The 27,742-nt window shown below is 44.7% G+C and overlaps 1 protein-coding gene across 2 annotated transcripts; it reads left to right on the forward strand.

The window, feature by feature from the left end:
• Nucleotides 1–126: 126 nt before the first annotated feature.
• Nucleotides 127–27,188, forward strand: LOC116992992 (uroplakin-1b-like). 2 transcript variants are annotated; one of them, XM_033053190.1, is made up of 11 exons: nt 127–215; nt 1,081–1,548; nt 1,824–1,886; nt 3,162–3,244; nt 20,945–21,032; nt 21,544–21,744; nt 23,211–23,285; nt 23,803–23,913; nt 24,196–24,375; nt 25,134–25,217; nt 25,853–27,188. In XM_033053190.1, the coding sequence occupies exons 2-11, from the start codon at nt 1,384–1,386 to the stop codon at nt 25,901–25,903; spliced, it is 1,101 nt and encodes a 366-aa protein (XP_032909081.1). In that variant the 5' UTR covers nt 127–215; nt 1,081–1,383; the 3' UTR covers nt 25,904–27,188. The 2 variants fall into 2 exon arrangements, with proteins under 2 accessions (XP_032909081.1, XP_032909080.1); XM_033053189.1 differs by lacking the exon at nt 25,853–27,188 and adding an exon at nt 25,419–25,828.
• The last annotated feature ends 554 nt before the right edge of the window (nt 27,189–27,742 follow it).

Raw genomic sequence — 27,742 nt, forward strand, 5'->3', positions numbered from 1 at the left:
TCCGCCCTCATCCAAAATGGCCGCGCGCCACTCAGCGCCCGCGTGACACCGGTAGCACCGCCCGCCGAGCCGGTGACGACGGTTACCGGGGCAACCGCTGCGGCTTCCCGCGCCCGTTCCGCACCCTCGACTACGGCGAGCGGCGAGCAGCAGAAAGAGCCCGTGCCGGTGGGGGGCTAAGAGCCCCCTGCTTTTCCCTGCAGAGCCGGGGGCAGGTGAGGGAGAGCCTCGGCCGGGATCTGCTCCCCCCGCTTCCCTGGCTACATGACCCCGCCGTGCCCCTGAGCGCCCCGGCCCGGCCTCCCACCGCCCACCGCCTCCCTTCTGCACGAAGCGAACCCCTTCATCAACAACCCTTTGTCCGCAGGAACAATACCCTCCTTCCCAGTTCCAGGGGGATAAGCGCAGGTCCTGCTTCCCCTCGGTCCTCCACCAGCACCCCGCTTCAGGCAACACTGCAGCAACCGGGACTCGGGATGCGAGGAGTAAACAGGGCAGGATTGCCTGCACTCAGTCACGAGTCTAGGGATAGGAGTATGGGGCAAGAATACAGCACGGTCCACAGCCAGCTGCACAACGGGTAGATGGGTAAAGCCTGCACAAATTTCTGCTGCTGCTGTCAGGGAGCAAACGTGTTGCTGCACAAAGCAGGAAATGAGGCAGGAGCTGAGGGCAGCCGCAGTGCAGGCAGTGTGCGCATAAGAGGGCTCACCAACAGTCACAGGCAAGGAAAGGTCATGAGTCGGGTCCGGGATCCATCCAGGGGACTTCCATAGAGACAAAGCTACCTAGACTATACACTCTATATTTCACCCTAGGACAACTAGTCAGTAAGTGAGCATCAGGCACAAGTACAACTGCTGCATGGCTCAGACCAGTAATGAAGGCCTGGGCCAGAGCTTAAGTAGAGTTCCTGTGATTATGTAGAAGGTGCAGGTGGGACAAGTCACAGAAATAAACCCTATTAGTGCATGCTTTAAGTGTGGCTGCAGTATATTTGCAGAGGATGGAGTAATGTGCTGTGTCTAGTCTGTGGAGATGTTAAAAATACTCTTGTTCTTTGTCTGCTAAATATTGTAGCAAGGGTTCAATGATCATTCAGAATCTGAAGTGGAGGAAGCTGCATACCACCACCTGCTGAACCACCTGAGGACCACACACGTATAGTTGAATCCCCATCATCACTGGATGAGTTAACTGGCGTGGAAGGACCAGCATCTACAGCCCAGCTATATGTAGTGGAATTGCCAGTGTCTGCAGACCAGCTGGCTGTCAAGAAACCACCACGTGCTGAGCACCACTTCGTGCTCATTGTATAGTCTGCATCCAAGGAAAGCTCACCTGAGATCACCTGTGGGTAAACTTCCAGGTTCCAAAGTCAAGATGTACACTTCTGAATCCACACAGGATGGCAGTAACGCTATTGAGACTGTGTTGTCAGCAGCAGAGATTACATTTGAATCATTGGAGAATCCAGAGGCTTTTGGAGACCCCTATCAAGTCGCCATGAATTATGTGGAGGAACATAAAATTCTACAGATATTTCAGGTGAAATACATGTTTCTCATCTCCTTTCAGAGGCTTACATGAGAAGTTTGGCCTAAAGTTAGCTTGAACCAAATTATCCCTTCCCCAAACCTCTCTTTGTCCTGTACTTTCTTGAGTATAGCCATAAGAAAAAGCAGTAGAAAAGGACCTTTGGTCATCTTTGTATCTGAAGAGATTCTTGGTTTTTAAAATTCAGATAGTATTGGAACAGGAAGTGCAGGCACCCATCTATCCAAGGATCAATAATTCTTTTCTTCTGTCTGTCTCTGTCTCAGGATATCACAGAAAAACTGCTGATCCAAAAGCCTGATGACCCCTTGCAGTTCATATTGCAGGAGGTAGGCTGCCTTCCTGGGGCTCTGTGGGGATGGTGTCAGCTTTGCTGAGCACACCAGAATCACTATCAGCCTGGGACTCTTTCTCTGACTGTGTCTACTGTCTTGGTAGGAGGAAAAGCACAGGCAGAAGCAGAGTGCCTGGCGTGCAAAGAACCATGTGTGCTCTGAGAAGGAGGAAAGGTTTGGGAGGGTGGGGGAAGAATGGGGTGAATGTGCCCTGGAAATACCTGAGATGTGAGGGAATTTTCATGTCAGAGATCTCTGTGACCTTTCTCTAGCTGCCTCTATCCCAAACTGGAAGGGAGCGCTTTTTCTGCCCACTCCCCCCTATTTAAGAGAGCTGTCTCTGCTGATCCTGCAGGGTTTTAAAACACAGGAATTCAAAGTCAGTGAAGTGAGACAATAGTTTGGGAGTGAGTTAGAAGTGAGGGTTACTTCTTGGGAGAAGGAAGAGGTTAGAAGAAAGAAAACAGACAGAGGAAAAGAGTGTCTTCCTTTATTGCCCTCTAGTCAGTCAGGAGAGGCACCATCTTTGTGGTTTGCTACTGGATTTACGGTGTACAAAGCACAAAAACTCCAGAGGAATGTCAAGGTCAGTTCTGGGCATCAGTGTGAAAGCAAATAAGCTCCCAAATGACTCTTTTCCTTTTCCTTTTGCCCAGGTGCAGTCTATGATAAATGCCAGGCAAGCAGAACCGGAGAGACTATCAGAATAGGACAAAGATGTGTAGGTGTTCTAGAAGAGGGCCTGCGCACTCCTTTTGGCCCCCATTGACCTTGCTGTTGGGGTATTGCCACAACATGACTTCAGAGCACCATGTAGTCATTGGCAGTAACTTGGAAAAGATCTGCTTGTCTGTCTCTTGCCTGTTTTCTCTGTTTTGTATGCTTGTGCTTCCCCTTGGGTTTAGATACAGCAATTGAGTTTTGGTTTGGAATCACAGACTGAGATCTAAGTGTGCATAGATCTGTATCTTGAAGAGGCAGGTCTGCTGAACTTATATGCATATAAATGCATAAATCTCATATTTAGGCCACTCCAGACTCTACCTTTCTGTGCAGCTCAGACAATGCAAGGACAAAAGCAAGTAGAGTGAAAAAGCAGCCCTGGACAACCCACCGCCTTCTTTTTTCATGCTGCATTGGTGGCTTACTGTGTTCAATTATGCAGCAGCACCAATGCCTATCTAATATGCTGGTAGTTTGTGTCTGAGCTTTTGCACTGCCTCCAGAGCTCCTCTAATGTAAGAAGCTGTCTCTCTGCCTCTTCCACAGATTGAATACAGCTGTCTCACCCTCAGTCATCACTGTTGGACACTGATCACTCTGCTTTTTGAGGTTGCCCTGCCTATATCATTGTAAGTACAGTGTATAATCAGAACAGTAAAGCAATAGTTGTGCACACCCTTTATGCTTTCAGAAGATATTGTCACTCAGGAATGTGGGAGGTGAACAAAACCAAACAAACCAAAACCAAGCACTGGCAGCCCAGAGAACTGAGTGTCAAGGTACATTTGGCAAACACATCATTTGAACTGTGTTTGATTTTTGAAAAACTTAAAATCCTTGTTTTCATGCTATCCAAGTGTCTGTTTCTACCCTGTAAAAAAAACTTTTCTTCTTGTCTCTTGCCTGACAATTACTGTAAATGTGCAACAGAACATACTGTTATTTTGGCTTTATAAATTGTCTGTGTGCAGTTTTTATGTCGCTATAGGCTTTTCTTTTTTAGACAAGTGCTCTAATTTCCTGGTGAATGGTGGCATATTCACAAATGACTATCTATGGCTATGAAGAGAGCAGCATAAAAACATTCATTTATCTATTTTTTAAAAATAAATAAATAATGATTGGTTTGTGAGATTCTCCACAGCACAGCTTGAGCACCAAAAGTCCGGCAGTAACAGAGGGCAAGTATTTGGCATACAAATTCCTTGTATGAGATGAGTTTCCTTTCTATCTGAGTTCCTCAAAAAGGATCAATTAACTCATGTGTTTCAAGACTGAAGGCAGGTAAGCACCCCTGTCATTTATATGGGAGGGATTTTTTCAAGGTTATTGTTTTAATGTAGACTTGGGCATCTAGGTCCCACTGCAGAAGTGAGATGCCTTTGAAATGCCTACTTATCTCCACCAACTGGAAAAATCTGACACTGAGAATCTGAGATTGATCTGCTTACAAATTCTTGACCAAAAATGTATCAGGCTGAAAAGCAATGTATATGTGCCGTGTCATAGTGTATCTCTGGGGAACAGGAAATATATGGAAGATGAAGACAGTGTTTGAAGTCTTCTCATTTCTATGGTCATTTGTCAGCACATTGTCCCAGGAGATGGAGAAGCTGACATGTCTTTGAATTTTGTTGTAGAACAGAATTAGGGTGCCTTGGGGTACAGCCTTCACTGTAGATTTCCTGCTTCTGTCATTTGGATATTGCCTTTTGTTGTTCTCTTTTATTTAAAAAAAGCTTTTGACCTGTAATATGTTCTCAGACTATAAGTATATGCCTTCAACTTCATGTCAACATTAAGGGAGTTGTGCAAGGGAAGATCCTTAATTCCTCTCTCAGGTTGGTTGAAATGAACTGGAAAGCAGTCTTCTAACAGGTGACAGAAGTTTTGCAGGACAGGCTGTACCCAGTGTTCCTCAGTAATCTCAGAGACACAGTTTTCCTTTGGTGGCCTGGCCACCTCATCTAATACTAACAAAGTTGCTGTGTGGTAGCAAGAAGTCCTCCCCAGTACACATAAGAGAGAGCATCTGTCCTGTCTGTTTGAAGATAACAGTGTTTTCTTTCTAGTAAAGAGAGGTCTTTCTTTTTTGAGGAGCAGTTTTCTAGAAATTAATGAGACTGTACCCAGGACAAGCTCTATGTGCTTGGAGTTGGCATGTGTAGATGGCATGATACTGGGGAAGGCAGTGCGACAAGGACAATCCTTCCATGTTCACAGAGTTGTGGGGCACAGGGGGATTATATCATCTCTGAGCAAGGACTTGACGGGAAATCTTGGAGAACTTATGAGCTTAGGAGAAATGTCGCTTCCTTCACTTCGAGCCACTCAGATGATTGAACTTAATTTTATGAAAACAAAAAAGTATTCTGCAGAATGTTTGCAGATTAAGGTGTTTAAGGTAGTGTCATACAGCTGTATTTATTGATCTGCTTCAGAATTATTCTGGAAAACACACTCTAGCTCTAGAAAAAAATCTACTTCATGTTAAGGCACTGCTGTTTGTGTATAAGAAGGCTTTTCTGTGCTGAAGAAAAGAAGAAAGATTTAAAATGGCAACTTTTAGTGTAGTCTTAATTCCAGAATGACTGTCTCTTTTCCACAATCTCTTTCCAAAACCATTGGATCCTTATTTCTTCTAAGTGGGCATTTATCAGCATGACATTAAACTGTCATTAAATTTCTTGCCTTGTGTGCTCAGAAGGACTTTGTAGTTTCTCTTGTGTAACCGAAACTATTCCGTATAAATCCTTATAGCACACTAGTCACAACACATTTGAGTGCCCCTCCAGAGTGCTAAGCAACATGACTAACATCTGTTGTTTGCTCGTTCTCCGCTCCCCAAGGGAAATGGCTGTGCGCTGAAGTGCATTCTTTTAGAAAGGATGGTTTGAGGGTTTTTTTTACCACACCTGTGTATTTCTGTGTACTTCTAATAGAAAAATCATGAAGTGGAAAGTGTGGAAGTTGGATGTAGTTTGTAATTCCCAAGGACTATTCCTCTACAGTATGAGCTGGGTACTGAGAAAACACATTATTTTCAAGGAAGAGATTTTTTTGTTCATTCATGGACAGGCCCAGGGTTGGAACATCCAGTTCATCTGCCAAATGGCATGGTCTCATGGTGCCCAGACTGCTTCTGTTGTGACCCTTGTGCTTCTCCAGAGGCAGGATACAGAGGAGCCAATCAGGAGGAAAGTGTAGTCCCTGTAAATTATGTCTCATGGACCAAAACATCAGTTCCTTTTCCTGCCATCTCGGTATGGAACTTGAAAAGACTCAGCTGCCCCAAGCAATACTGAAGTTGCCTGTGTACTGCTTCTAACCAATGGGGAAAAAATGTTCTAACAGCTGATTAAAAATCCTTTGGAAACTTCACACAGCTTCTGCTCTGGTTCGTAGGTGGAGGGCACAGGCAAGACCTCCCTTCAATGGACAGCTGCTTACAGCATGAGACATTCCATTGTGACTCACCGGATATGAATCACTGCTGCATAAAACCAACTTTACGTTAGTTAAATGCCATTGATTTCAAAGTTTCACAGTTGTTTGAAACTCATAGTAGGCAGCAGCAACTGCTTGCATGTCTGAAATGGAAGAAAGTAATTTCTGGGTAAAGTCTAACAAAGAGCTTAGCTAAAGAGAGCTCTGGCTGAAGACTGGAAGTGCTTGGAAAGGGAATATACTGAGGCAGATTGATCAAACTCTGTCTGACATGCCTCCAGGTTGTATTCCCAGGAAAGCTTCTCTTGGCCATTCTTTCATCCAGATGAAATGTAGGAGAAAATGAGAAAAACATTTCCTTATGATCAGGCATTATTATCCGTGGCTGCATTCCATTTTTGGGGACTGTCCTTATGGACAACACTGATATAGCAGCATCACCAAAAGCTCATGGGCACAGTTTGACATACATTAATGGAAAGAAGAACTTCAAAGAGACATGGATTGGATGAATAGTCATTCATCATCTCCTGGAGAAAGGCATTAGGCTGGAATGTCACTGCAGAGCAGATTAATTTAGGCAAAGCAAGTGCAAGAGATTTCTGTATATATACTTCAAGACTGGAAACTGACTGTGGACACCCCAGTAGTTGGTCTGTTTTAGAAATTCCTCGTATGAATGAATGGAGTGGCTTTTCTTCTTCAAGGCTATCATTTCAATTCCCCATGCAACTCCTCTCACAGATGGGAATAGCTCATCCTCCTTTGTCACAGACCTTATTGTTCTCAAGCACTAGAAAGGACATCTCCATGACTTATTCATCCAGCAGTCTGGGGTAAACTATCTTCCAGGACAGAAAAGAGGAGAAACTGCTGGTGTCATCTCATAAACTGCAGTGAAATAATACCAGGAAAGAAACAAACAATGAAGTGGGCTAATTTTCTTTCTGACATTGTTACTTTGAGACCAAAATGAGCATCTTTTTCATTGCCATTAAAGAGGCAAGAAGTGGAGGAGCAGGGCTGCACAGAGCCAGACCTATGAAGGTGCACAGCTATCTAGTGCAGTTCTCAAAATAAAAAGGGAAGCATTGTAGCTAAGCAAATGCAACTCTTAGTTAACACTTGCCATGGAAATTTCACTATAAACTTACAGGCCTTTAGGGCAAATGCCTTATTTAGAATCATGTGGTCCAACATTAAAAATTATTATTAACTGTGAGCAGGATCCATGTTAGGGTTAGGGAGTTTTTAAAGAAAAGAGCTGACCTCTGTCCTTCCTGTCCCTCAGCTTAACTTCTAGCATACAACAGGAAACAGGTGAATAAAGGCATGTGTAATTACTGCAGTTGTTTGTTAATGGAAAAAATGCATGTCATACCAGCCTTTGAAGAAAAACAGTTCCCACCTTGAGGAGCTTTTGGAGTTTGGACATTAGGGGGAAGGCTGTATCACATCCAGGCAAATGTTCAGAGATTCAAAGGTTTTTAATAGTGCCTCAAATTTACATAATTTACATCATGAACACCACAGTCCCTCTGAAGAACAGATCGATGCCAGCTTTATTCCATTACTGTTTAAGCCTACCCTTGGATCTAGCATAGTATCCTGCCTCCTTGCATGGAGGTTCAGTGAAGTGCCAGTTTGCTGAAATCCCATGGTAGTGAAAGCAAGCACTGCCCATTGCAGAACCCAGCATTTGGCCCCATTGTCTGAATCCTTTTGTAGCATAACAGAGCTGTCTTGAGAGACTGCTTGACCATGGTGTGGTGCCATGATGCCAATATATGTTTGCCTTGGCAGATAGGAGTGCATATGGGAGAAGTTTAGTGACAACTTCCTACGTTTTGCCCCATTAGATGTTTAAATCTTTGTAAATGAAGAGCAAAACCCTTTAGAGAGGTAGAAGCTGAGCAGGGTCCAGCACAATTACAGACAGAGTAATTTTTCATGGTTAGCTTCCATAGACCTCTTAGAAGTTTTTCTAAGCCTTCCTGGTTTTTCAGAAATCACCTGTGGAAAAACGGCATTGGAATAGCAGGTTTAAAAGTATCTTGAACTAAAAAAAAACAGAATAAAATGTAACTTTTCCTATGTGTGTCCGTGAGAGGGCAGCACAGACCAGCTGAGCCTTTGCTAAAGGCTATTCAGAGGCCTGAGTTTATATCCAGCTATGGAGCAGCTGAAAGAAGAGGTAAAAAGGTCTATGTAGAAGGGCTAGATAGCCTAAAGCATAAGCTCATCCATTGTCCACCTAAAACTGAAACCCAGGTACAGCTCGGTACAGGCTTGACTGGGTCAGACCTCAGGTGTGTGGCAGGATCTGAATCTCTCAGATTTCTCAGGGAAGTTTCCAGTTAGGTACTGGAACCTTGGAAGAATTTTAGTGGAAGAATTTTGGACAGTGCCTACAGTTCTGTTAAAGCAATGAGTCAGTGTGAGACATCAACCACACCCTTGCCAAGGCAGAGGCTGTCACCTCAGGAGCACTACAAACTTGCCCAAGGTATTTCCATTGCAGTGTTGCACCAACCAACGCCCCTCAGCTTTTCCCCATTCCTCCCATTACCAAGACTCTTGTGATGCAGCTTTAATTGACTGTTCTCCCTCTTTCTGCTGAGTGCATCAGACCTCTGGCAAGGTTGATGGTGGAAATGCTGAGATAAATGAGACATATGCTTACAGCAAGTGTGTTGGAAACTTGGTACTGACAAGCAACCATATGTAGATAGCAGTGCTCCACTGCTAGCCCTTTGTGGCCTCCTGCATCAGATGCAGCTAATGCAGAGGAGACAAGTAGTGGGTTTGGAGCAGTGAGGTATCCCCAAACACCTTTCAATAATAAGCTAAAATCAATGTGAACAAGTTTCTTTGGGCCCTTGCAAACAAGCTGTAAAGGTTCCAAAACAAGTCATCTTTGAAGCATTCTGTGGCTCATGACTGAGAGAGGGGATTTTGGAGGAGAGGGTTTTAACCATCAGCAAGAACAATGCAGTCACCAGATCCAAACAGAACAGCTTATTCCCAGTCTGTTATGGAAAACTCAACTGAACCAACAGTAGTAAATGAACATCATAGTGCCAAGGCCATTCAGGATCTTGGACCGCATCCTAATGGCTGTATTGACACTGGCATATTCAGTCTTTCATAGGCCTGATATCATAACCAAGAGCAATACAGAGACACTGGCTAGCAGACCTTCCGTGGACAGCCTTTTAAAGAAGACTCATCTAAAAGATAAGCAGAAAATTTCTGCCTTCTCAAAAGTCTTTTCACTTGCCAAAGATCTCTGCAAATCCCAGGCAATCATTTGCCAAGGCACAATGAGATTTCTATCCTCCTGTGAGCCTTCCCTGTGAGCTCCTCTCCTATGAAGACAGGCTGCAATAGGTGAGGTTGTTCAGCTTGGAGAAGAGAAGGCTTAGGGGAAACCCCATTGTAGCCTTCCAGTACCTAAAAGGGGATTATAAAAATGAGAGAGATGGACTTCTTATACGAGCAGGTAGTGATAGGACAAGAGGCAATAGCTTTAAACTGAAAGAGGGCAGGTTTAGATTACATGTTAGGAAAAAATTCTTTATTCAGAGGGTGGTAAAGCACTGGAACAGGTTGCTCAAAGAAACTCTGGGTGCTGTATCCCTGGAAGTGTCCGAGGCCAGGGTGGATGGGGCTCTGAGCAACTTAGTCTAGTGGGTGGCATCCCTGCCCAGGCAGGAGGGTCAGAACTAGATGATCTTTAAGGTTCCTTCCAACCCAAACCGTTCTATGGTTCTATGATTCTGTGGTTACCTGTGGCTGGGCTTCTCTTCAGAATAAGCTGGCCTGCCCTCATCTGAAGATGAGATGCAAGAGAACACCATGTCCCATTTACTGACCTCTTTATGCCATCAAGGGTGTTGGTTGCGGAGCATCACTCTTGGCCATGGCTCCCCTTCCCTGCCAGGAGAAACTCCTGCTGGTGGGAGGGGAATCAGGGCAGAGCTTGACCTCCTATGCTCCTCCATGTTTATTTTATCTTCTGGTTCTTGCATCTACAAAAATGTGACCTATGGGTTGCTGAAAGACCTGGGTGAGATCAGAAGCTCTAAGATGCAGATACTTCGGTCTGGATTTTCCTTTGCAGATATTTGCCTTGGGAATGTGTTGAGGCTCTCCTACAAATCCCCTTCATAGTCAGCAGAGTAAGAGACATCTTTAGGGTGAGATTTAGAACCAAATCTCTCTCAGTGAGTACAAGAAGGCACCCTGAGGGTGTCCGTTATTAACAGCAATAGCAGCCAATGGAGATTAATCTTTATGAGAATCCACTACTCCTCTAGGCTTTTGGGCTTAGGCCATTGAGGAAGGGAGCAAAAGCAGCTGGTCTAATTGTTAGCAGTAGAGTACCAAGATATAATTTGTTACTCCATTTACCCACACATGCAAATATCACTATGAGCACTAGCCCAAAACTCCCTGGGGAAGCAGTTCCTTGCCTGACCTCAGTTCTTTACCAGACAGGGCAGCTTTCTCCAAGTTGTTTGTCCTTTCTGCTTGCTCACATGTCGGGAGAAACATTCTCTTCTGAAAGACTGAAAGTATAGATTTTAATGCAATCTCATGATTCTGGTAGCTTGGGCTTTACACAATCACCCAACATTGCAAGTTTTAATGACACCGAGATACAGACGTGGTTATAAGCTCATGAATAAAGCTACACTACAATATTGAAAAGATAAGGTGCATCCCTCTGCTAACCTGTCCTAGTTTGGAGGACAGGTGTCTGCTAAGAAAGACAGAAGCCTCTCTGAAATGGAGAATATAAGCCCCCTCCCTCCAAATTATTGTAATTTTGATGTCAAGGGGTTTTCAGGCAAAGATATGGGAATTAGGAATAACAGTTCTTTACTAAGAAAATTAAAATAGAAATACAGTACTACAAAGAACAAACCCCAAACACTGAAAAAGTCAGAGCACAACCTGACCCTCTGTCAGTCAGGGTGTTGGTAGCAGTCCGATTAAGTGGTGGCTACAGTCTTCTTGCAGTGACAGATGTGGTTCAGTTGAAGCAGTGCTCCTGTAGAAGGGTGCAGTTTCCTGCCGAAGGTCCAGTGGTGATGTGGTGAAGTCCGGTTTTCCTCTGAAAGCCAGTGGAAAAAGGACTCCCTTAGTTTCTCAAATCTCAGTTTTTATCTTGGTAGGAAAGGCTTGGCTCTTTCCCCTGGCTGGAGCATCTCCCAATGGGATGAAGTCATACAGTGGGACTCAATGGGCCATTAGCAGAAGATAACTCCCTGGAGGAAGGATGGTTGTGAAAAGATAAAGAACACTGCCCCACCTGGTTTCAATGGATGGCCCATTAGCAGAATATCTCCCACTGAGATAAGGATCACTGCCCCACTTGGTTTCAACAGATGGTGATAGAATAGATACTTTTGGTCACATCTTGTATTGCAACCCAAGACATAACCCAAAATACAAAAAGACCCCAGTCCTTGAGAGTGGGCCCTATGAGCACTCTTCTTAGAAATGAAGAGTGCAAAGCCATATTCATTGCTAAATGCACCACTCCAGGATTACCAGCATCACAAAGGTGCTTGTATCTGTGTCCTCTGTAATGCTTTTTGCCAAGGTAGCTGAGGTTTCAAACAGTCTTTACTGACTGCATTCTATATCATGCTAAATATATATATTCAGTTCTTCTTTTCAGCCTGTATGTTTGCAGGTTTAGCTGGGGTGGCCAGCCCAATGGCCCAGTGGTTTATCCTAACCCACTATAATTAGCCCATGGTTGTTGCTCATGGTATGCCGTTTGTCTCCCCACACTCAGCACTGTTTGGTAAACAAGTTTAGACACAGAGTTTCTCTCCCCTGATCTTCCTAAGTGGTGGTCACTTATTTAGTCTCTGCACCCCACTGTTATACCTTTCTCTTGAGGTTTTCAGAAGGGGCAAAAATGGGCAAAAATGTTGCCAAGGGTGGGAGGGGGAGGAGGCAGCTGTAACAAAAAATACACCTCAGCTGGGAAGGTGGGAGGCAAGGCTGGCAGGAGGCCAGGCCAGCTGCAAACGCAAGAGGCACAGTGGACGTCTGTCCACCACCTGCATCCTCACTCTCTGTACAGATACACTGAGATGGGAGAAAAGGCAGCAATTAGGAATTCCCTTCTACTCCGGGGAGGAGCTGGCTCCTGGTTATGGCATGTGGAGAGCTTGGGTGGCAGACATGAGCCTCAAACCGAAATCTGGCCCAGGGAAGGAAGGTCAAACTGCAGATTGGGGAGCAGCTGTTTGCAGCCCTCCTGGAAATGCAGGAGCAAAGGTGGATGGCAGCAATTGGGACTGGGGCCATAGGGAGCATTGCTATCGAGGAGGAGGTTGCTGACCCAGCTGATGAGGTTGGGACTCTACCAGGAAATGTGGCAGGCCATCCATTCATGGGCAACCCTTCTGCAGCATGCTGCAACAGGGATGCTTGTCTTTACTCCCAGCATCACTGCTGTGAGCTTGCCACCATATACTAGAGGGACAATCATTTAAGAAGTCCCCTCCCTGGGACAGACAGTTTGTGTCAAGCTGAACCTGTGCGTGGGAACATGGGCTTGGCCAACACTGAAGCCGTACTGGTAGGAACAAGGGATTTCCTAAGCCCAGTCCCTCAACTGTGAGCTTTGATTTTACCGTGCAATATCGAAAATGCAGTCCTGCTCATGGATGGCAGTGGCTCCGTCATCACACTGACATGAGGGGGGTCACAGAGATAAATCCTGGAAGTCTGCTACTTTGACCACAAGTTCCTTTTCCTCTCTGTGTGTTCTCTTCCTCCTTAATTCCTCCTGCTCATATTATCTCAGCCTTAAATCATAATTTCAATACTATGAAGAGAAGAAATTCAAAGGATTCAGGAAGGCAGGAAAATATTCTTAGAGGTGAAGAGTGGAACCAACCCACTGGAACTAACCACAACATCTAATCAGCTCTTTTCAGCAATTTTGGGCATCCTCCAGGATGCCTTCCATGCAAATTTTGAATAAACACGGCATACTTTGTGATAGGCATGTTCTAACTTTGCCCTGTCACCCACTGAGCACGTTGCAGTAACCAAGTGATAGATCTCCTGAGAAATTTCATCTTCCACCTTCATCTGAAAATAGTCCAGGCTGGGGCCTCAGCATCTGACTGTCCCTGAAGATGAAACCCCAAATGGCAGTGTGTCTTCACTTCAAGTCCCACTTTACCTTTAACTTACTTGCAGCAGAGGTGTGCACATATGTGGACCTGTGCCTGGATACACAAAGCACACATATGTATGGGTTTGTACCTGTGCATGTACACAGGTATGGTTTTGTGCAGGGTGTGCACTCTCAGGAGTCTGGAGCTTTCGCAAGTGCAAGAGCTCGTGGCCCATACAAATGTATGGGTCTGGCTGTATAGAAGCATTGGTGCATCTGAAGTAGGCCAGCACAGACACAGTCCTACACGGGAGGCTAAAACAGCTACAGGCACCCTTCTAGAGGTACCCCTGTGGGAACAGGGGCTTCCCAGCACTGACTTGTCAGCCCCACTCTGCTCCCATCTCTCTTCTCTGTCTGACCCTCTGCTCTGCACAGGCATTCATGTAAGCTCATAGTCTGACCTTGTTAGCACACACCAAAAGAAGTGCAAAGAAACAAACAAAACCCGCATCCCAAGCCTCTCCTTTCCTATATCATATTTCTCTCCAGGGACCATAAAAATATTCTTACCCAGATTCTAAACCAGATTAACAAACTGTGAGAGCCAAGTGGTGATGACAGCTGAAGGGTGGCCACCACCCAGTCCAGCCTAAACCACTCTTCTAGCCCCAACAAGGATTCGCTCTAACAGCTTTTTGCAGTGTCCTGGACAGGGCTACAGAGCTGCAAGAGCTCAGCTGCACCAGGTTTCTCTCCCAGCAGCCACTTTCAGTGCTGGTGATTGGCAAGACCATGAACTTCACTACCAGCTTTCACTTCTCCCTCCTCGCTTTCCTCATCTTGTTTTTCCAAGACCGTATTTCCACAGTTGCAGCCTCTTTTCTCCTCCCAGCTGAGATGTGATGGGATGTTTTACCATGGCAGGCTTTTGCCTAATCACTGCCCTCAAGATCAACCCAGTTGTGATGCTCAGGAGATGGATGCACTGCTTTCACCTCTGCCAGCTGCTCTCAATGTCCAACAATGATGATGGGAGCCTCCCTTCCCAGAGCCCAGGACACCAGCTGGTGTGAAACACCTGGTTCCACCAGCATTGCCAAAATATGGGGTGGCAACTGCACTAAAATAGACTGCATGGGTTATAGAGAGCAAAATTAGTAGGCAAGAAGGTCTGAGTCATTTGACTCCAGACAAATCTGCATCTGTATTCTTGAGGGCCCAAGGGACTATTTTCTTGTGCTTTTCTACTAGATCAGGCTGGCTGCAATGACTGGGTCTCCTTTTGCTTATGGCTGTGATACCTAATTGAACTGGAAATGCCAAAAGTACTATCCTTTATTCAGAGTTTAATCTTAGGCAGATCTCATGGGAGAGCGGGATCTCTCTTCGGTTGTCTACAAGTACCAAGGAATCCATAAGACTTTAGAACTATTGCTCACTAATTTCACACAAAATATTTGCCAGGATGGCCATCAATAGGACCTATACATGTTATTTTCGTGTTTGTTTTTGACTTTTGAAGGGCACTAACATCATGGAACTCCCATTACCCTTCCCAAGCCTGTTATTTATTTCGCTGGTTTTTGCATTAGCAGATGAAGAACAACAAGTAGAACCACTTGTGCTTTTGCCAGAGACATGTTCAAGGCACCAGTAATGTGAATCATGAGTTTTAGCAAACTTGTGCTGGAATGAGGGAGGGAGAGAAAGGTGAGAGACATTCCTCTTCTGTTGTGTTCCTCAACCTTAGCCGTTCTCAGTTCATCACAGGCCAATTAATATATATATCTGTGCTTGACTTTGCTCCATCTTAACAGGACTATGTGAAAAATCCAGAGTGCCGAAGGAAATGGAATATTCTCCCCACTTTTCATGTCATCCACAGTGTCTTGCAGAGTAGCCAACACTTACACTTCTGTTTCCAAAAAAAATTCCAAGCTGAATAAAATGAAAATGGATCCAACCCAAACCACTGGATCTTTCCCATGCTACATAATTAAATGAAGACATTAAAATTAATTTACTTTCTTTTTCTATTCAGTACATTCTTCTTATACTTATGTTCAAACAGTGATCCAGCAATCCTTATATATTTACGTCTTTCCGACTTGCCCATCCTCTTTAAAGTTCAAGTACCTTGTATGAGTGACTCACTCATCCACCTTTTTGAGAGTATAATAATAGAAATTCTTTAAAGCTTTGTGTTTTCAGCACAGTGGCATTCCGATATGATCTAAGAATCACAGAGACAACCTCCAGTCCCAGGAGGACTGGGGAACAGGTTTGGCTAGAAAAAAAAGTTTTCGTCATGTGATGGGCACCCCACCAATCACACAGCATGTTCCTCAAGCAACCTGGGCTCTTTAAAGAGCAGCGGAGGTGGGAGAAAGGGGCCTTTTCAGCTTTGCAGGTTGGTTGGAATTTCTGCTGGGAAGCATCACAAGAAGAGAGTGGTGAGTGCCTTGCTTTGGTCATGGTCTTCCTCTTAAATAGGCATGTGAGCCGTAAGTGTCTGTTTGGAGAAAAGACAGCTTTTATGTTTAATGTTTTTTATTTTAGTCCCTGGATTGTGTTTGGTATGTGGGAGTCTAGTACCTGAACAAGGTTAACTGTAGGAAATTATGAAGTATTTAATTTTTCTTACCTCAGGCTGTATCTTCTCTATAGCTCTTTTAATTTGTTTCATTTTTTTTCTCCTAAAGACTGGGGAGCAGGAATGGAAAAATTAAATCTGTTGTAAATCTGAGTGTTAAAAAAAAAGAAAAAAAAGGAAAAATTGTTGTAGAGGAAGATGAATTTTGTAGTTCCCCCTCACTTGTGAAAATAGGAAAGTTAAAAAACCCTCTTGTTTTGGCTGTGCTGAGCTAATAAATGAGAGAGAAAAAACCTACCTCTCAGCTCTACTACTGAGGTAATTATGCTTGATGATGATTTACCAGCCACACCGCTGTTCACACAGGCTTCATTTCATAGCAATCTCTTTGTAGGAAAACTTTATTAGTCTGTGACCCCTGCTTGATGCTGAGCTGTGTTTTTGCTTTATTTTTCTCCCCTGGTAGCATGAAATAACTGTCTGCCTCTTCCATTTCTGAGTGTGGTTGACTCCTAGCTCACAAGCAGTTTTCTGTCAGAGGTGGCTGCATTTCAGGGCAGGTGGAGCATTGGGGAAAGTGCAGCAGGGCAGGAGGAGTGCATGGGTTTGTGTTCCCTGGAGATGTTAGCTTTAAAATAAGTAAACATATGATGAACTGATATTCAGTAAAACATTCAGCTTCTTACAGTAGAGTTCAAGCGATTCATCATTAACATATTAAATTACATCCTCTTAAAAACTGTGTAATTCTCAAGGTGTCCCAAGCACTTGGAAAATATCTTCTTCTTAAGCCCCTTAGGGGCTAAACTTTCCATTATAATGAATTTTTTAAAGCTCCAAAAATAAGTTTATTGCTTGTTGCATTGGGGTCAACAGGAGGTCTTGAATGTGTGCACTGTGGCTCACAGACGCTTCCCATAGCACCAGCACTGGCCTTGGCACAGCACCTCTGACAGTGGTTCCATCTGGATGACTTCCCTCCATCAGCACCCCAGGACTAGCCTGGGCATCTTGCTCCTGCCTGTAGAGACATGCTCTCCAGTTGGGCTTGGACAGGGGTGGTGCCCAGGCTACTGTCCCACAGAGCTGCACAGGCAGGGACCAGGATTCTGCTGCTGAGCTGCCAGGTTTGCTCAGCTATGCTCGAGTGGTGCAGAGCCCTTCAGCCAAGGTGGGCAGAGCCCGTGAGTCATAAAACAAATGCATCCTTTGTCTCTGCCTCCTTGCACCAGGGCGTGAGAATACAACGCCCTGAGCAGGAATGCTGAGGGAAAGGGAGATAGCAAGGGGTGATTGGAAGCCCCTGCAAGCCCCACCACCATGCTGAGAAACTTTCAAGAGCAGGGTGTAGAAGAAAATTATGCTCACAGGAATGTTTTGGAAAGTCCCTTTGTCACAGTGCTTGACAGCTAGCGCAAAATGTAAGGCAATCAAAATTCCACCTCGTTCTGTGTTGGGCAATGTGTTGGGATAAATTCTTATCCTTTTTTTTTTTGCTGTTGACTAGAGACAGAGTAGAGCTAGGCTAAGATGGGGGAATTCATCTATAAGTCCACTGAAATCCTGTCCCAACCTATAGAAACAGAGTGTGGAGGCTTTGAAAGACTGACCAGTACAATGTGTGTGAGGGGTGCACAACAAACCCCAAAGCCCATTTGAATCCAGGAATTGTTGCCAGAAGAGCATCCTTTCAAAGCCTGCATGACATTATCACCTAAAATACAAGACAGAAGCCAGCCTCTGGAAAGGAGCTTCCTTTTCATCTCCCACAGTTGTGCTGAGGGTGTCAGAGATACTGAGAGTAAAGGAAGTGAGGGGAGGTCAAGAAAGCTTCAAGGGCATGGAAATAATTGATTGTCTGCAGCTTGTGGGGCACCAGAGGGAGGCAAGGCTACCATTTCTCCTGGGCTCTGGCAGGCTCAGCTGGACCCCCATGAGTGTAAGGGATGTTTTGAGGGTGTGAAGGGAGGGGAAAGGGGAGAAGTTACAACCAGTTGTACTGGTTGTGAAGAATGTCAGGAAGAGTAAGAAGTATGTACCACAGGAGGGACACAGGAGTTTTTGGTACAATGAGAGCAACAGACACTTTTCCAAAACTGCGTTGAGCATGGAGCAAAGTCTGTGATCATGGTAATTGAATACTTCAGACCTAGATAGGTCATGCCTAAATTGCAGGGTTTCTATGACGTGCCGAGGAACACCAGGTCAAGGTTGAAATTCCATGACCTGGCTGCCTTCTTATGTGGAACTTTCGGATAATGATTGCAACCGAAGCTCCAGCTTCCTCAGGGGTTTTCTTGAAACTCAGGAAACTGCATTTGGGTCATAAAACTAATCTTAACAGGCCCAAGAAGAAGACTCCTCTACCTCCAGATGCATTTGTGTCCACAGGCAGAGGCTACTGGCAGCTGTGTCTCTGGGGGTTGGGAGGAGGGCTATCCACCGCTGTTGCATCTGGGGGTGCCTGTAAGTCACATGTGTGCACAGCCTGCCTCAGGCATGCCAGCCAAATTTGCCTCATGCCTCTGTAGTCATCCACTGCGCAATCCGCTCTTGCTAAATGCAGCTCATCTCCAAGGCATGAGGAGCAGGTGGAAAGCTCCCAATCTCCAACAACTTCTCCTCTGGGACACATTGGAGGATCAGCTTTCCAGCTACCTAACTGTTGTCACAGCCTTGGCCTGCTTGGCCTTGGAGAGACCTGCTTAGTTTCTCATTGCTGATGGTGATACTGGACTATCTGCAAGGGAGAAGAGGTCAGATAAGGGGTTGACCCAGGTGGCACGGATTAATAAAATGGACACCAGGAAATGAACTCTTTTGGCACCAATCACTTGGAGGCAGAGGGATAATTCATAGAAATATGGCAACAGTGGGGTTTTTTAGTTCTAGAGTAAATCCTTTTTCCTTCCCTTTTCCTCTTCCTGGTCTCTCTGCTTCCCCCTGCACTGCAATCCCATTAAACTTAGTAAAGGTACTGGAGAACCTTAGATTGTCTGGAAACTTACCATTTTCCAGCTGATACCTGTGGTGGTGACTGTGTCCAGCTTTCCTCACAATCGTGGTAGCCCACTGGAGGTGAGCTCACCTTGAGAGAAGGGCCTTGTTTTCTCCAGTGAATGTGACTGCAATACTACCTGCCCAAGGGGAGACAGGATTGAGCCAGGTTCTGCCTGCCAAGGAGGAGAAAGCCAGCTTGAGGAGTGGCAAGAGCTTGGGCTGGATGGATGGCCCACGTACAAGGTGTGAGTGCTGTTGTTACACTGAACAGGGTAACACACTCAACATAGCTTTATACACTGCAACTGGAGCAGACCGACTTTTCCATGTAGCAGTCAGATGTGTTTAAGCAGGAAGGAATTCCTTGCTTTTTGGACTCCTGCCTGGCTTGTGATGTCCCTTAGATGGCAATAACTAAAGGGTTTTCTAATGCCTCTGGATTTTGCAGGACATAGGTCCATGAGCCAGGAAGTGGTCTCTCTAGCTTTCAGATGACTGAAAGATATGGATTTATCTTAGGTTTGGCAGACTCTGCAGTGTTGTATTATAGAGCACATGGCTGACACATTGCTCAGATTCAGATTTGACCTGTAAGACAGCCTGGACACCCTGGCTGGTCGGGAAGTTTGGCAGGGACAGAGATCCAGGTTGACCTCATGAGCATGCCATTTTCAAATACAGAGCCATACAGTTTCATGTATACTGGGTCTGGCTTCCAAACAGCCATCTGGGACTAAAAATGTCTTCTCAACTTAAAAACAATGGCCACATATTATTAAAAAATTCCTACACATGCTATCATACAAAAATACTTAGGCACTCTGCTGATATAATGGTAAGAGCACTGGAGATGTCAGCATGCCTAATCCTCAAACTACTGCAGAAAGAGTGGTAGGAAGTTCCTGGTTTTCATCTGTCACTGTTGGAAGTCCTGCATACCCCTAAAAGGGCAGCTGCTGAGGAGGCAGGAGGTGGCATTGTTAGAGAGGACTCACAGTGCACTGTTCCTCGGAAAGCTCCCCTTCATTGACAGCTTTGTCTACTCATATTTCCCAACAGCTTCTTTGAAGAATTGTGAAGTCAGTGGCCCCACTAAAAGAGAGGCACAAATCCAGGTACTCTGGCAGAAGAAGAATGTTCAAGCAGTTTTTCCTGTTGTTTGCTCAAGCTGGGCTCACTGCAGCCTTTCTTTCCTGATTTATATTTTCTTAGCCACCTGATAAATACAGTTGTCTCAGGGTTGGGATTTTTCCCCTTGCCGTCTCCATGCACATGTGCTCCATCCCTTTGAAACAAAATCTTGGTGGGCTCTGGTTGTCTGAACTTCTTTTTCCAAGAGGTCTCATACCTCTGAGTGATGCTTTTATGCTGCTCTCTCTGGAAGGGGATGAATTTGATGCAGGGCACATGACTCTAGACTGCACAAGATATATATATATATATATATGTACACACACATATATATACACTCTCAGGAATTCAGTAGGAATGCTACTTAGCCTGGCTCCCATGAGCCAGCTGCAACCTGAGCTGCCCCCTCCCTCTTTCTCTTCCTCCTTCACACCTGATTTGGGAACTCAGTTCCCATTCCCAGTACAGGTGGGAGATGGGGCTACTCTTAGCAAAGCCCTGTGCTGTAGGTGTGTGGGGGATACAACCAGAGCACTGTGGTTACCGGTTCAGTCCCATGGTTGTGCTGGTCAAAATGGCCCAGGATAGCATGCCCTGGAGTAATGCTGGCTCCTTTGCATTAGGGGTGAGGTGAGAGTGCTGAACTTCTCCCCTCTCCATCCAGATGTAGCTGGTGGTTTTGTCCAGATAGAAATGACACATCATGAGCTGAGGTTGTTGTGAGTGCTGCTGTGATGAGGAAAATCCTACCCAAAAGAGAGCTGAAGACACCCGCTGCCCCCAAAGTGGTCCCAGCCTTCTGTAGGTCAAGTATCAGAGACAGTTTGAGCTAGCAGATTAACACCTGGGGAGGTCTCCTCTGAAACTTCTGGTAAAGCAAGGGATGGGAGGAGTACAGACAGGTTGGCAAGTTCTGTCTATCCTTCTCCTCATGGATATTTTGTATTTCTGAGTGGAGCATATTGTACTAGTGATTTAATTGAAGACTGCATTTGTTTTTTCTAGGTTACATGAAGAATTAAAGATGGCAAAAAATGATGATTGTGTACATATCTTGCAGGGTCTGTTAGTCTTTGGGAATGTGGTCATTGGGGTAAGTCAAGTGGAACAAGTATGGGTGGAGACTTCCTTCCAGTATGACACTTCCTGAAACAGCAGTTCTCCCTCTTCACGTGTGAAGTCCACACATAGATAGTGTGAACTAAGAGGAAAGGAGAGCTGTCCTAGATGATCACTTGGGGGGGGGGAAAGGGACAGCAGGGGCAGATCCACAATACCAAGATGGGTGCTAGGGGAAAAGCCTTAGAACTGTCAGCAGGAGCAGACCAACATTTTTCCACCCACCTCTCTCCATAGTGATGGAATGGTTCTATTCATTCTTTCTTAACATCCTAGGTATGACCTATCAGATCAAGGCTGGGTGAGATTTGCCTGCAATTCTTACGTGAAGTCCCAATACAAAAGATTGTAGAGCTGGGCAGGGGAGGAGTTGGGTAGCTCCCACTTGGTAGGAAGTTGAATGAAAGGAAAGCATTCTACACCTCTTTCTGTCCTTTCTATTTCTTTGGAGAGCCTTGAACTAATGGGTTTCTTGTGCTTCTCAGATGTGCGGCATTGCCCTGACAGCAGAGTCTATCTACTTTGTGTCTGGCTCCCATGATCTCAACCCTCTGCTGAAAGCCACAGTAAACAGTGACATCTACGCTGCTGCCTGGATTGGCATCTTTGTTGGCCTTGCACTCTTTGCCCTGTCTATCCTTGGTATCATTGGCGTCATTAAGGCCAGCAGGACCTTGCTGCTGGTGGTAAGTGTAGCAAAATTTACCTTCGTACTGCTGCCAAACTGAATAAGCACTGCCTTAGTATCCCTGATCACCTTGGGAATCAAACAATGAGCAAAGACAGCTTTTATACTGAAAAGGAGCCAAATGTTCCTCTTGATCATGGCTATGGTGTCCCAGAAGGTGATTCCTGTGACGACTCATGCGCAAGAAACTCCTGAACCAGGCTGAGGGAATCAGTGGAGATACTCGCAGTGAAGGTTTGACTGGCTTGACCCTGACCTTGCCCTGAAGCAATGCAGGAGCACTGTGCAATCACATATAGCCGGGATGTGGCTTAGATCCTTTTTTCTCCCCATGCCTTACTGCTTTTCAGCTATCATACACTATTCAGTTTCGGAGCTGATAAGTAATGACTTCTGTACAAGGCATTAGTGTCAGGATACCAAATATGGGTGCGATCAAGAACATAAGACATCAGCAGGCAGACAGAAATTATAGGAGTGGGGACAGGGCTTTGGATAATGCAAGGACAATATTTAGATGCAGACAAATCTCTGTACAATGTCTTACTTAGTCCTTTAGTTTGGAAATGGCAAAACTTAGTTGATGCTTTCATTAATGAAGGGTAGAGACAAGAACTTTGGAATGAGTTCTCTATGGATTACTGTGCAGTTGCAGAGTGTCTGTTTTAGACAAGACACAGTCAGAAATCTGAACTCTTGGGCCAGGGAATATGCCAGCAGACTGATGAGGAAACAGAATTCCCTTAATTCTGAATTTTGGTGTCTTGGCTGAAACCCAGGGCTCTGGTTTAGGATATATGAGAGGGTACAAGGGACAGAAGCTGGGGTAAATAGGAAAAAAATGCTTTAAATCAGAGAGGAGCATTATAAAGTGTGGAAGGGGGAAAAGTACATGAGAACTCCAAAGAAAGGAAAAGAAAGAGTGAAAAAGATTGTGAGAGGTGACACTTGGAATCTGTTTTCATGAGGAATCTTTGCTCACAATGTAGGAGTGTTCAGGAAATCTGATTATGAAAAATCAGGGGGATCTGAATGACACCCTAAATTGCACCTTCTGTTTCCCCAAAGTACAGTCTCTCCTACTAGGAGTGAACAGCTTCCTGCTGAAAAGCTTATAGCTGGCAAGTGGAAGTGAAAGGAGGACATACGACACAAACATAGGCTGCCAATGAAATTCAACAAAGAAAAGGGCAAAGTATTTTCCATGGAGGCAGGGTAGTCTTAATGCCATGAGGTTCTGATGAAATCTTTTCTGTGAGATGGAGAACAATTCGTTACTCCCCTTCAAGAAAGCAGATTGCAAAATGAAACAAGCACAGGGAAGGGCTATGAGAACATTCAGGCTGTGTGAGAGGGAATACGATAGCCTGGCCACCTTTGCATCAAGCAGTGTTTCTGGCTTAATCTTGAAAAAAATGCTGAACTGTTTCTCCAAGAACTCATTCTGCTCTCTTTCTCCCACAGTACATCATTCTGATGCTGATCACCTTTGCATTTGAAATGGCTTCTTGCATCACAGCAGCGACTCACCAAGACTCCGTGAGTACTTCTTTCTTCATGTATTCTTTTAAATGCACTGGGAAACACAAGTTCTAATCAAAGAAATAACTTTGTTCTTTCTAACATAGTTTTGTTATTTTTAACATTTTAAAATGTTTACAATCTTATAGTTAAGGAAATAATAGCATGGGTTAACATTGCTCCAGGCAGCTTTACAGGTGAGGGAAATATTACATGAATTATTTGAGATACTGTGGGGAGGGAAATTATTTGTGGTGCTTTAGTTCCAACATACTAAAAACAGTCCATAGCTTCTGCACAGCTCTTGTGATCTACATCTAGTAGTGCCTGCTTGAAATCTTCATCTTTGTTGATCCTGCTCCTCAAATCCTGCTCTTTATTCTTGTGTGTAAAACAAGAGAAGCAACATTCTTGTTCTTCAGCAGGACACTGAAACAAGAAAACAAACCCTCCCCAAATAACCCTGTGTTTGCTTTATACGGCCACGTATTTACATAGGTTGTTCATTTTTCTCTGTTGGCTTTTTTTTCTGTAGCTCACTCCAGAGCTCTTCCTGAAGCAAATGCTGGAGAGATATCAGAAGTCAGAGCCAGCCAATAACAGCGACAATGAGGTCACAAAGACATGGGATGAACTCATGCTTCAGGTAATAACACTGAAAAGTCACTAATTACTAAATGCTCTGCAAGCCTGGAATTTCAAGTTCTCCTTGGGGCTGCTGGATAATAAAGAGGATAGCATCTGCCATGAACCTTAAAGAAAGTTCTGACACAGCCCCCCTTTCGCTCGTTTATCAGATGGCAGACTGTCAAAGGCAGGTACTTCAAAAATCTCTCCCATAAATCTGTGATTAATGCCTAACCAGTGTCCTGACATGCAGGGCTGTGACCTGGGCCCACAAAGACCTTTCCCTTCTCTGTCCCTGCAGAACCACTGCTGTGGGATTCTGGGCCCCTCCGACTGGCAGAAGTACACGTCTGCCTTCCGCCACATGCACAGTGATGCTGACTACCCCTGGCCACGGATGTGCTGCGTCCTGGATGCACAAGGGCTTCCCATCAACCTCGATGGCTGCAAACTTGGAGTGCCTGGCTACTATAACAGCAATGTAAGATCATACCTGCTTTTTTCAGATATCATATGTTAGTCAAAAGTGCCTTGCTGGAAGGGAAAGACACGGTGAATAGCCTTTCTCCTTCACTGTAAGTCATAGGCATTCAAAAGCTTTCTGGAGGAGAAGAAATGCCTGCAGAGTCCTGACTATTTTTTTTTAGGATAAAGGCTTTCCTGATGGAGAGAGAAATCTCCCAAGCCGCTGGTAAGAAGTGACATCTCTAACAGGTAGATGGACAGTAGCTAAATCAAACTTAGCCTGAAGATGAGTGTATACAACATGAGTGAGCAAATCAGCAGTTCTCCTCCTCAAGGAAGTACTTTTCAGTTGACCATCATGTCCTATTCAATAGGCTGCTGGGTCATGAACATCACCTTCTGCACTAGCTTGCATTTCTAGAAGTCATTCAAGCTTCCAAATTTTCTTGACACTTCTTGATTCTGAAGGTCAATTCTGTGTCAACTGTGTTTGGTTATCTAAGTCTACTTGGCAAGGGGATGGCACAGCAAGTTGTCCTTAAGTGCTTGTGATGGGTCTACTTTGTATTTGGAACCAGAAACAGGTAGGTTATCTGTAAGTTGTCAATAAGCAGTGTAGCTCTGGCTTGGTTTTTTGAGATCTGAGCTACTCAAAGGGCAGTAGGAGAGGAGCATGCCACCATGCCACCTCAGTCTCTCTCAGGGGTGGTTAAGTTTGTCACCTTGCAGTGCAGGCTCAGTGCTGGTGTTGAGTCATACCTGGTTGTATTTCAGGGTTGTTATGATGCTATTTCTGGGCCACTGAACACACATGCCTGGGGTGTTGCCTGGTTTGGCTTTGCCATCCTCTGCTGGACTGTAAGTACTTAATATTTGCCTTTACTTCCTCTTCTCTTCTCTTGCTCTTCTCTTTACTGCACCCAGTTGGGTGGAGGTAAATGACAGGACTGACATATTTAAAATGTCCATAGATTATTGTCATTCATTTATCACAAATCTACCTGTAGCCTGCTCCAGTAAGGACTACATTTGCAAATTCCCCTCCATTCTGGCTTCCAGAGGTGTGGAACTAGGAGGCCTTCCAGCCTGCCATGGCCTGCTGCAAACTGCTGCCATCTCAGCAATACAACACAACAAACACAGCTTGCAGATGCTTCTTTGTGAAGGATATTGGATCATCATGATAGATAATTCAGTTTGTAATGTGAAGATTTTGTATGAGTGTATTCAATATTCAGGGCTCACCAGCTTCATGACAGATAGTCCCCAGTGAGATGAGTGATACTGTCAAATAGTTATAACTAAATGTATCTTCCTTCTTTACTGTGTAGTTTCTGTGCAGATAAAAAACTTTAAGGTTCCGCTGCCTGAACAGGCTTTGCTTTTCAAGAATTTCTGTTGCTCTCTCCTACTAGTAGGACTAAATGGGGCCGGAGGAGAGGTGAAGAGAAGGAAATGAGGGGCAGAGAAACTTAATAGTGTTGTCATTTCAGTTCTGCGTCCTTCTTGCCACCATGTTCTACTGGAGTAGAATTGAATACTGAAGGCCCGGTGTCCACAGTGGTGTCCTGAAAAGCCATGTGAAACTGCATTTGTTTGCCTCCCTCACTATTCTCCATGGAGGATTTGAAGTTTTCCCACTACCTCTCCTATTTATACTTTTGCGCCTCCAAAAACTTGACACAAAGAACTGATGACTGCAGGAAAGAATCTTCTTGTCCCTGCTTTGCCCCTTGTTCTGCAGCCTTAATGCCTCCTGGCTGAGGCACAATCCTTCTTTCACTGTGCAAGAAATTATGGAGCATAAGATGAGAAAAAAAGTGATCTGATTTGTTCTCTGATGACATCAGAAAAGAAAATGTCCATATACACTTGCTCCAGAAAAATGTCTCTCTAAAATTAGTTTGAATTACAATGCTCCGGCAAGGGCTGTGTGAGCAAAGTTGTAACCTCTTGTGACCGATAAGGACGGATGTTGCAAGGAGGAAGACTGCAGACCTATATATTATATTTTGCTGTTCAACTTCTCTTGCTGGTCAGTGTCACCTTGGCCTTAGAATAAGGCAGATTCTCTGAGCATTTAAGTGCGTCAGCAATAAAAACATGTCACAGATAAAAAGTCAGTTGCTAGTCAAGCCTAAAAAAAGGCTAGCATACTCCTCAGCAATATGCTACCTATATGCTAGGCTACCTCCTGTCACTGTTGAAACTACTGCATGTGATCCTACCTTCAGAAGTGCCACTCCAGGAAAAGCTTCCCTTGCTAACAAGCAGCTCCTTCAAAAAAGCTGTTACGTACTTCACACAAGATTTCAAACATCTACAGGCTAGAATTTGTGCAGAATACAAAGGGTTCTGTGCTGTAGTTGTCTTTACAAACATGGCTGTCCCATGTTCCTGGTTTATTGTACTTCTTGCTTCAGCTACCTGTGTGTAGATGGTCACTGTGCTGTTTCCCTTCACATCCCAGGTAGGGCAAAAAGCGAAAAATGGCCATGAGTAACTCTTGTGAAAAAAATACAAACAAGGAGCTAACTGAACCAAACCCAGTCCTTTCATCATCACTTGCAGTTTTCACTCTGTTCAGTAAAGGCTGTTTACCTTGGCCCAGACTGAGCTGGTGTTTTTCCTAGTGAATGCTTCAGTAGTTAGATGTATTGTGAGAAATCCGCTCCTAGAGCATAGAGTGTTTCTTAGAGCAACATAGATTGTTTTAAGTGAAGCCTCTTCCAAAAATGTACTGGTTCGGGTCCTGTTGCTTGCCATCTACTTTGATTATTTGTTTTTGTATATTCACCAAAATACTGATTAAAAAGAAGTGGAAGTGAATTTTTTTCTCTTGTTCAGGATTGTGTCTTTGGGAAGGGTAAATAATAAAGGTCTGTGTCTGGGACATGTGGGGCAGGACAATGACAGGTTCTAACATCCTGTAACAGAAATGCTAAAGCACCGAGATGCAGCATGCTACAGAAACTCAGCAGCCAAATGGTTCTTTGTCAGAGTGCTGGGGGAGAGGAGGCGGAAGATACACGGGTGAAGAACTTGAGAAAGAAATGGATCCCTTCAACACAGAAGGAGTTTTCCATAAGACTATGCCTTCAGAACTGGCAATTCTCACGGATCAGGCACTCCCCTGGTTCAGTGGTGTGGTGACTGTCTTGGAGACTCAGGACTCTGAGAAATTCCATAAGGAAATTAGTCTTCAGCACTTTCATTGTGAGACTTGAGTCATGCATTGACCATGCAGACTGTTAGGTCAGTGGTTAGAGTTTGGTTTTCAAGGAGGTGAGGGGGAAGTTTGGTGGTAGGGTTGAATGTTTTTAAGTTTATGCTGCTGAAAGCTACAGTAATACATAAATGTAAAGAAATCTAAAGAGAATCAG

The sequence above is a fragment of the Catharus ustulatus genome, chromosome 2, assembly GCF_009819885.2.
Source record: "Catharus ustulatus isolate bCatUst1 chromosome 2, bCatUst1.pri.v2, whole genome shotgun sequence".
Classification (NCBI taxonomy): Eukaryota; Metazoa; Chordata; class Aves; order Passeriformes; family Turdidae; genus Catharus; species Catharus ustulatus.

What these genes read in the sequence shown, in the direction of transcription:
- LOC116992992 (XM_033053189.1), top strand. Translation starts at nt 1,384, where the DNA reads ATGTACACTTCTGAATCCACACAGGATGGCAGTAACGCTATTGAGACT. An exon ending in TTGGGAATGTGGTCATTGGG is followed by an intron (nt 21,033 to 21,543) that starts GTAAGTCAAGTG and finishes TGTGCTTCTCAG; the next exon opens with ATGTGCGGCATTGCCCTGAC. An exon ending in CAGCGACTCACCAAGACTCC is followed by an intron (nt 23,286 to 23,802) that starts GTGAGTACTTCT and finishes TTTTTTCTGTAG; the next exon opens with CTCACTCCAGAGCTCTTCCT.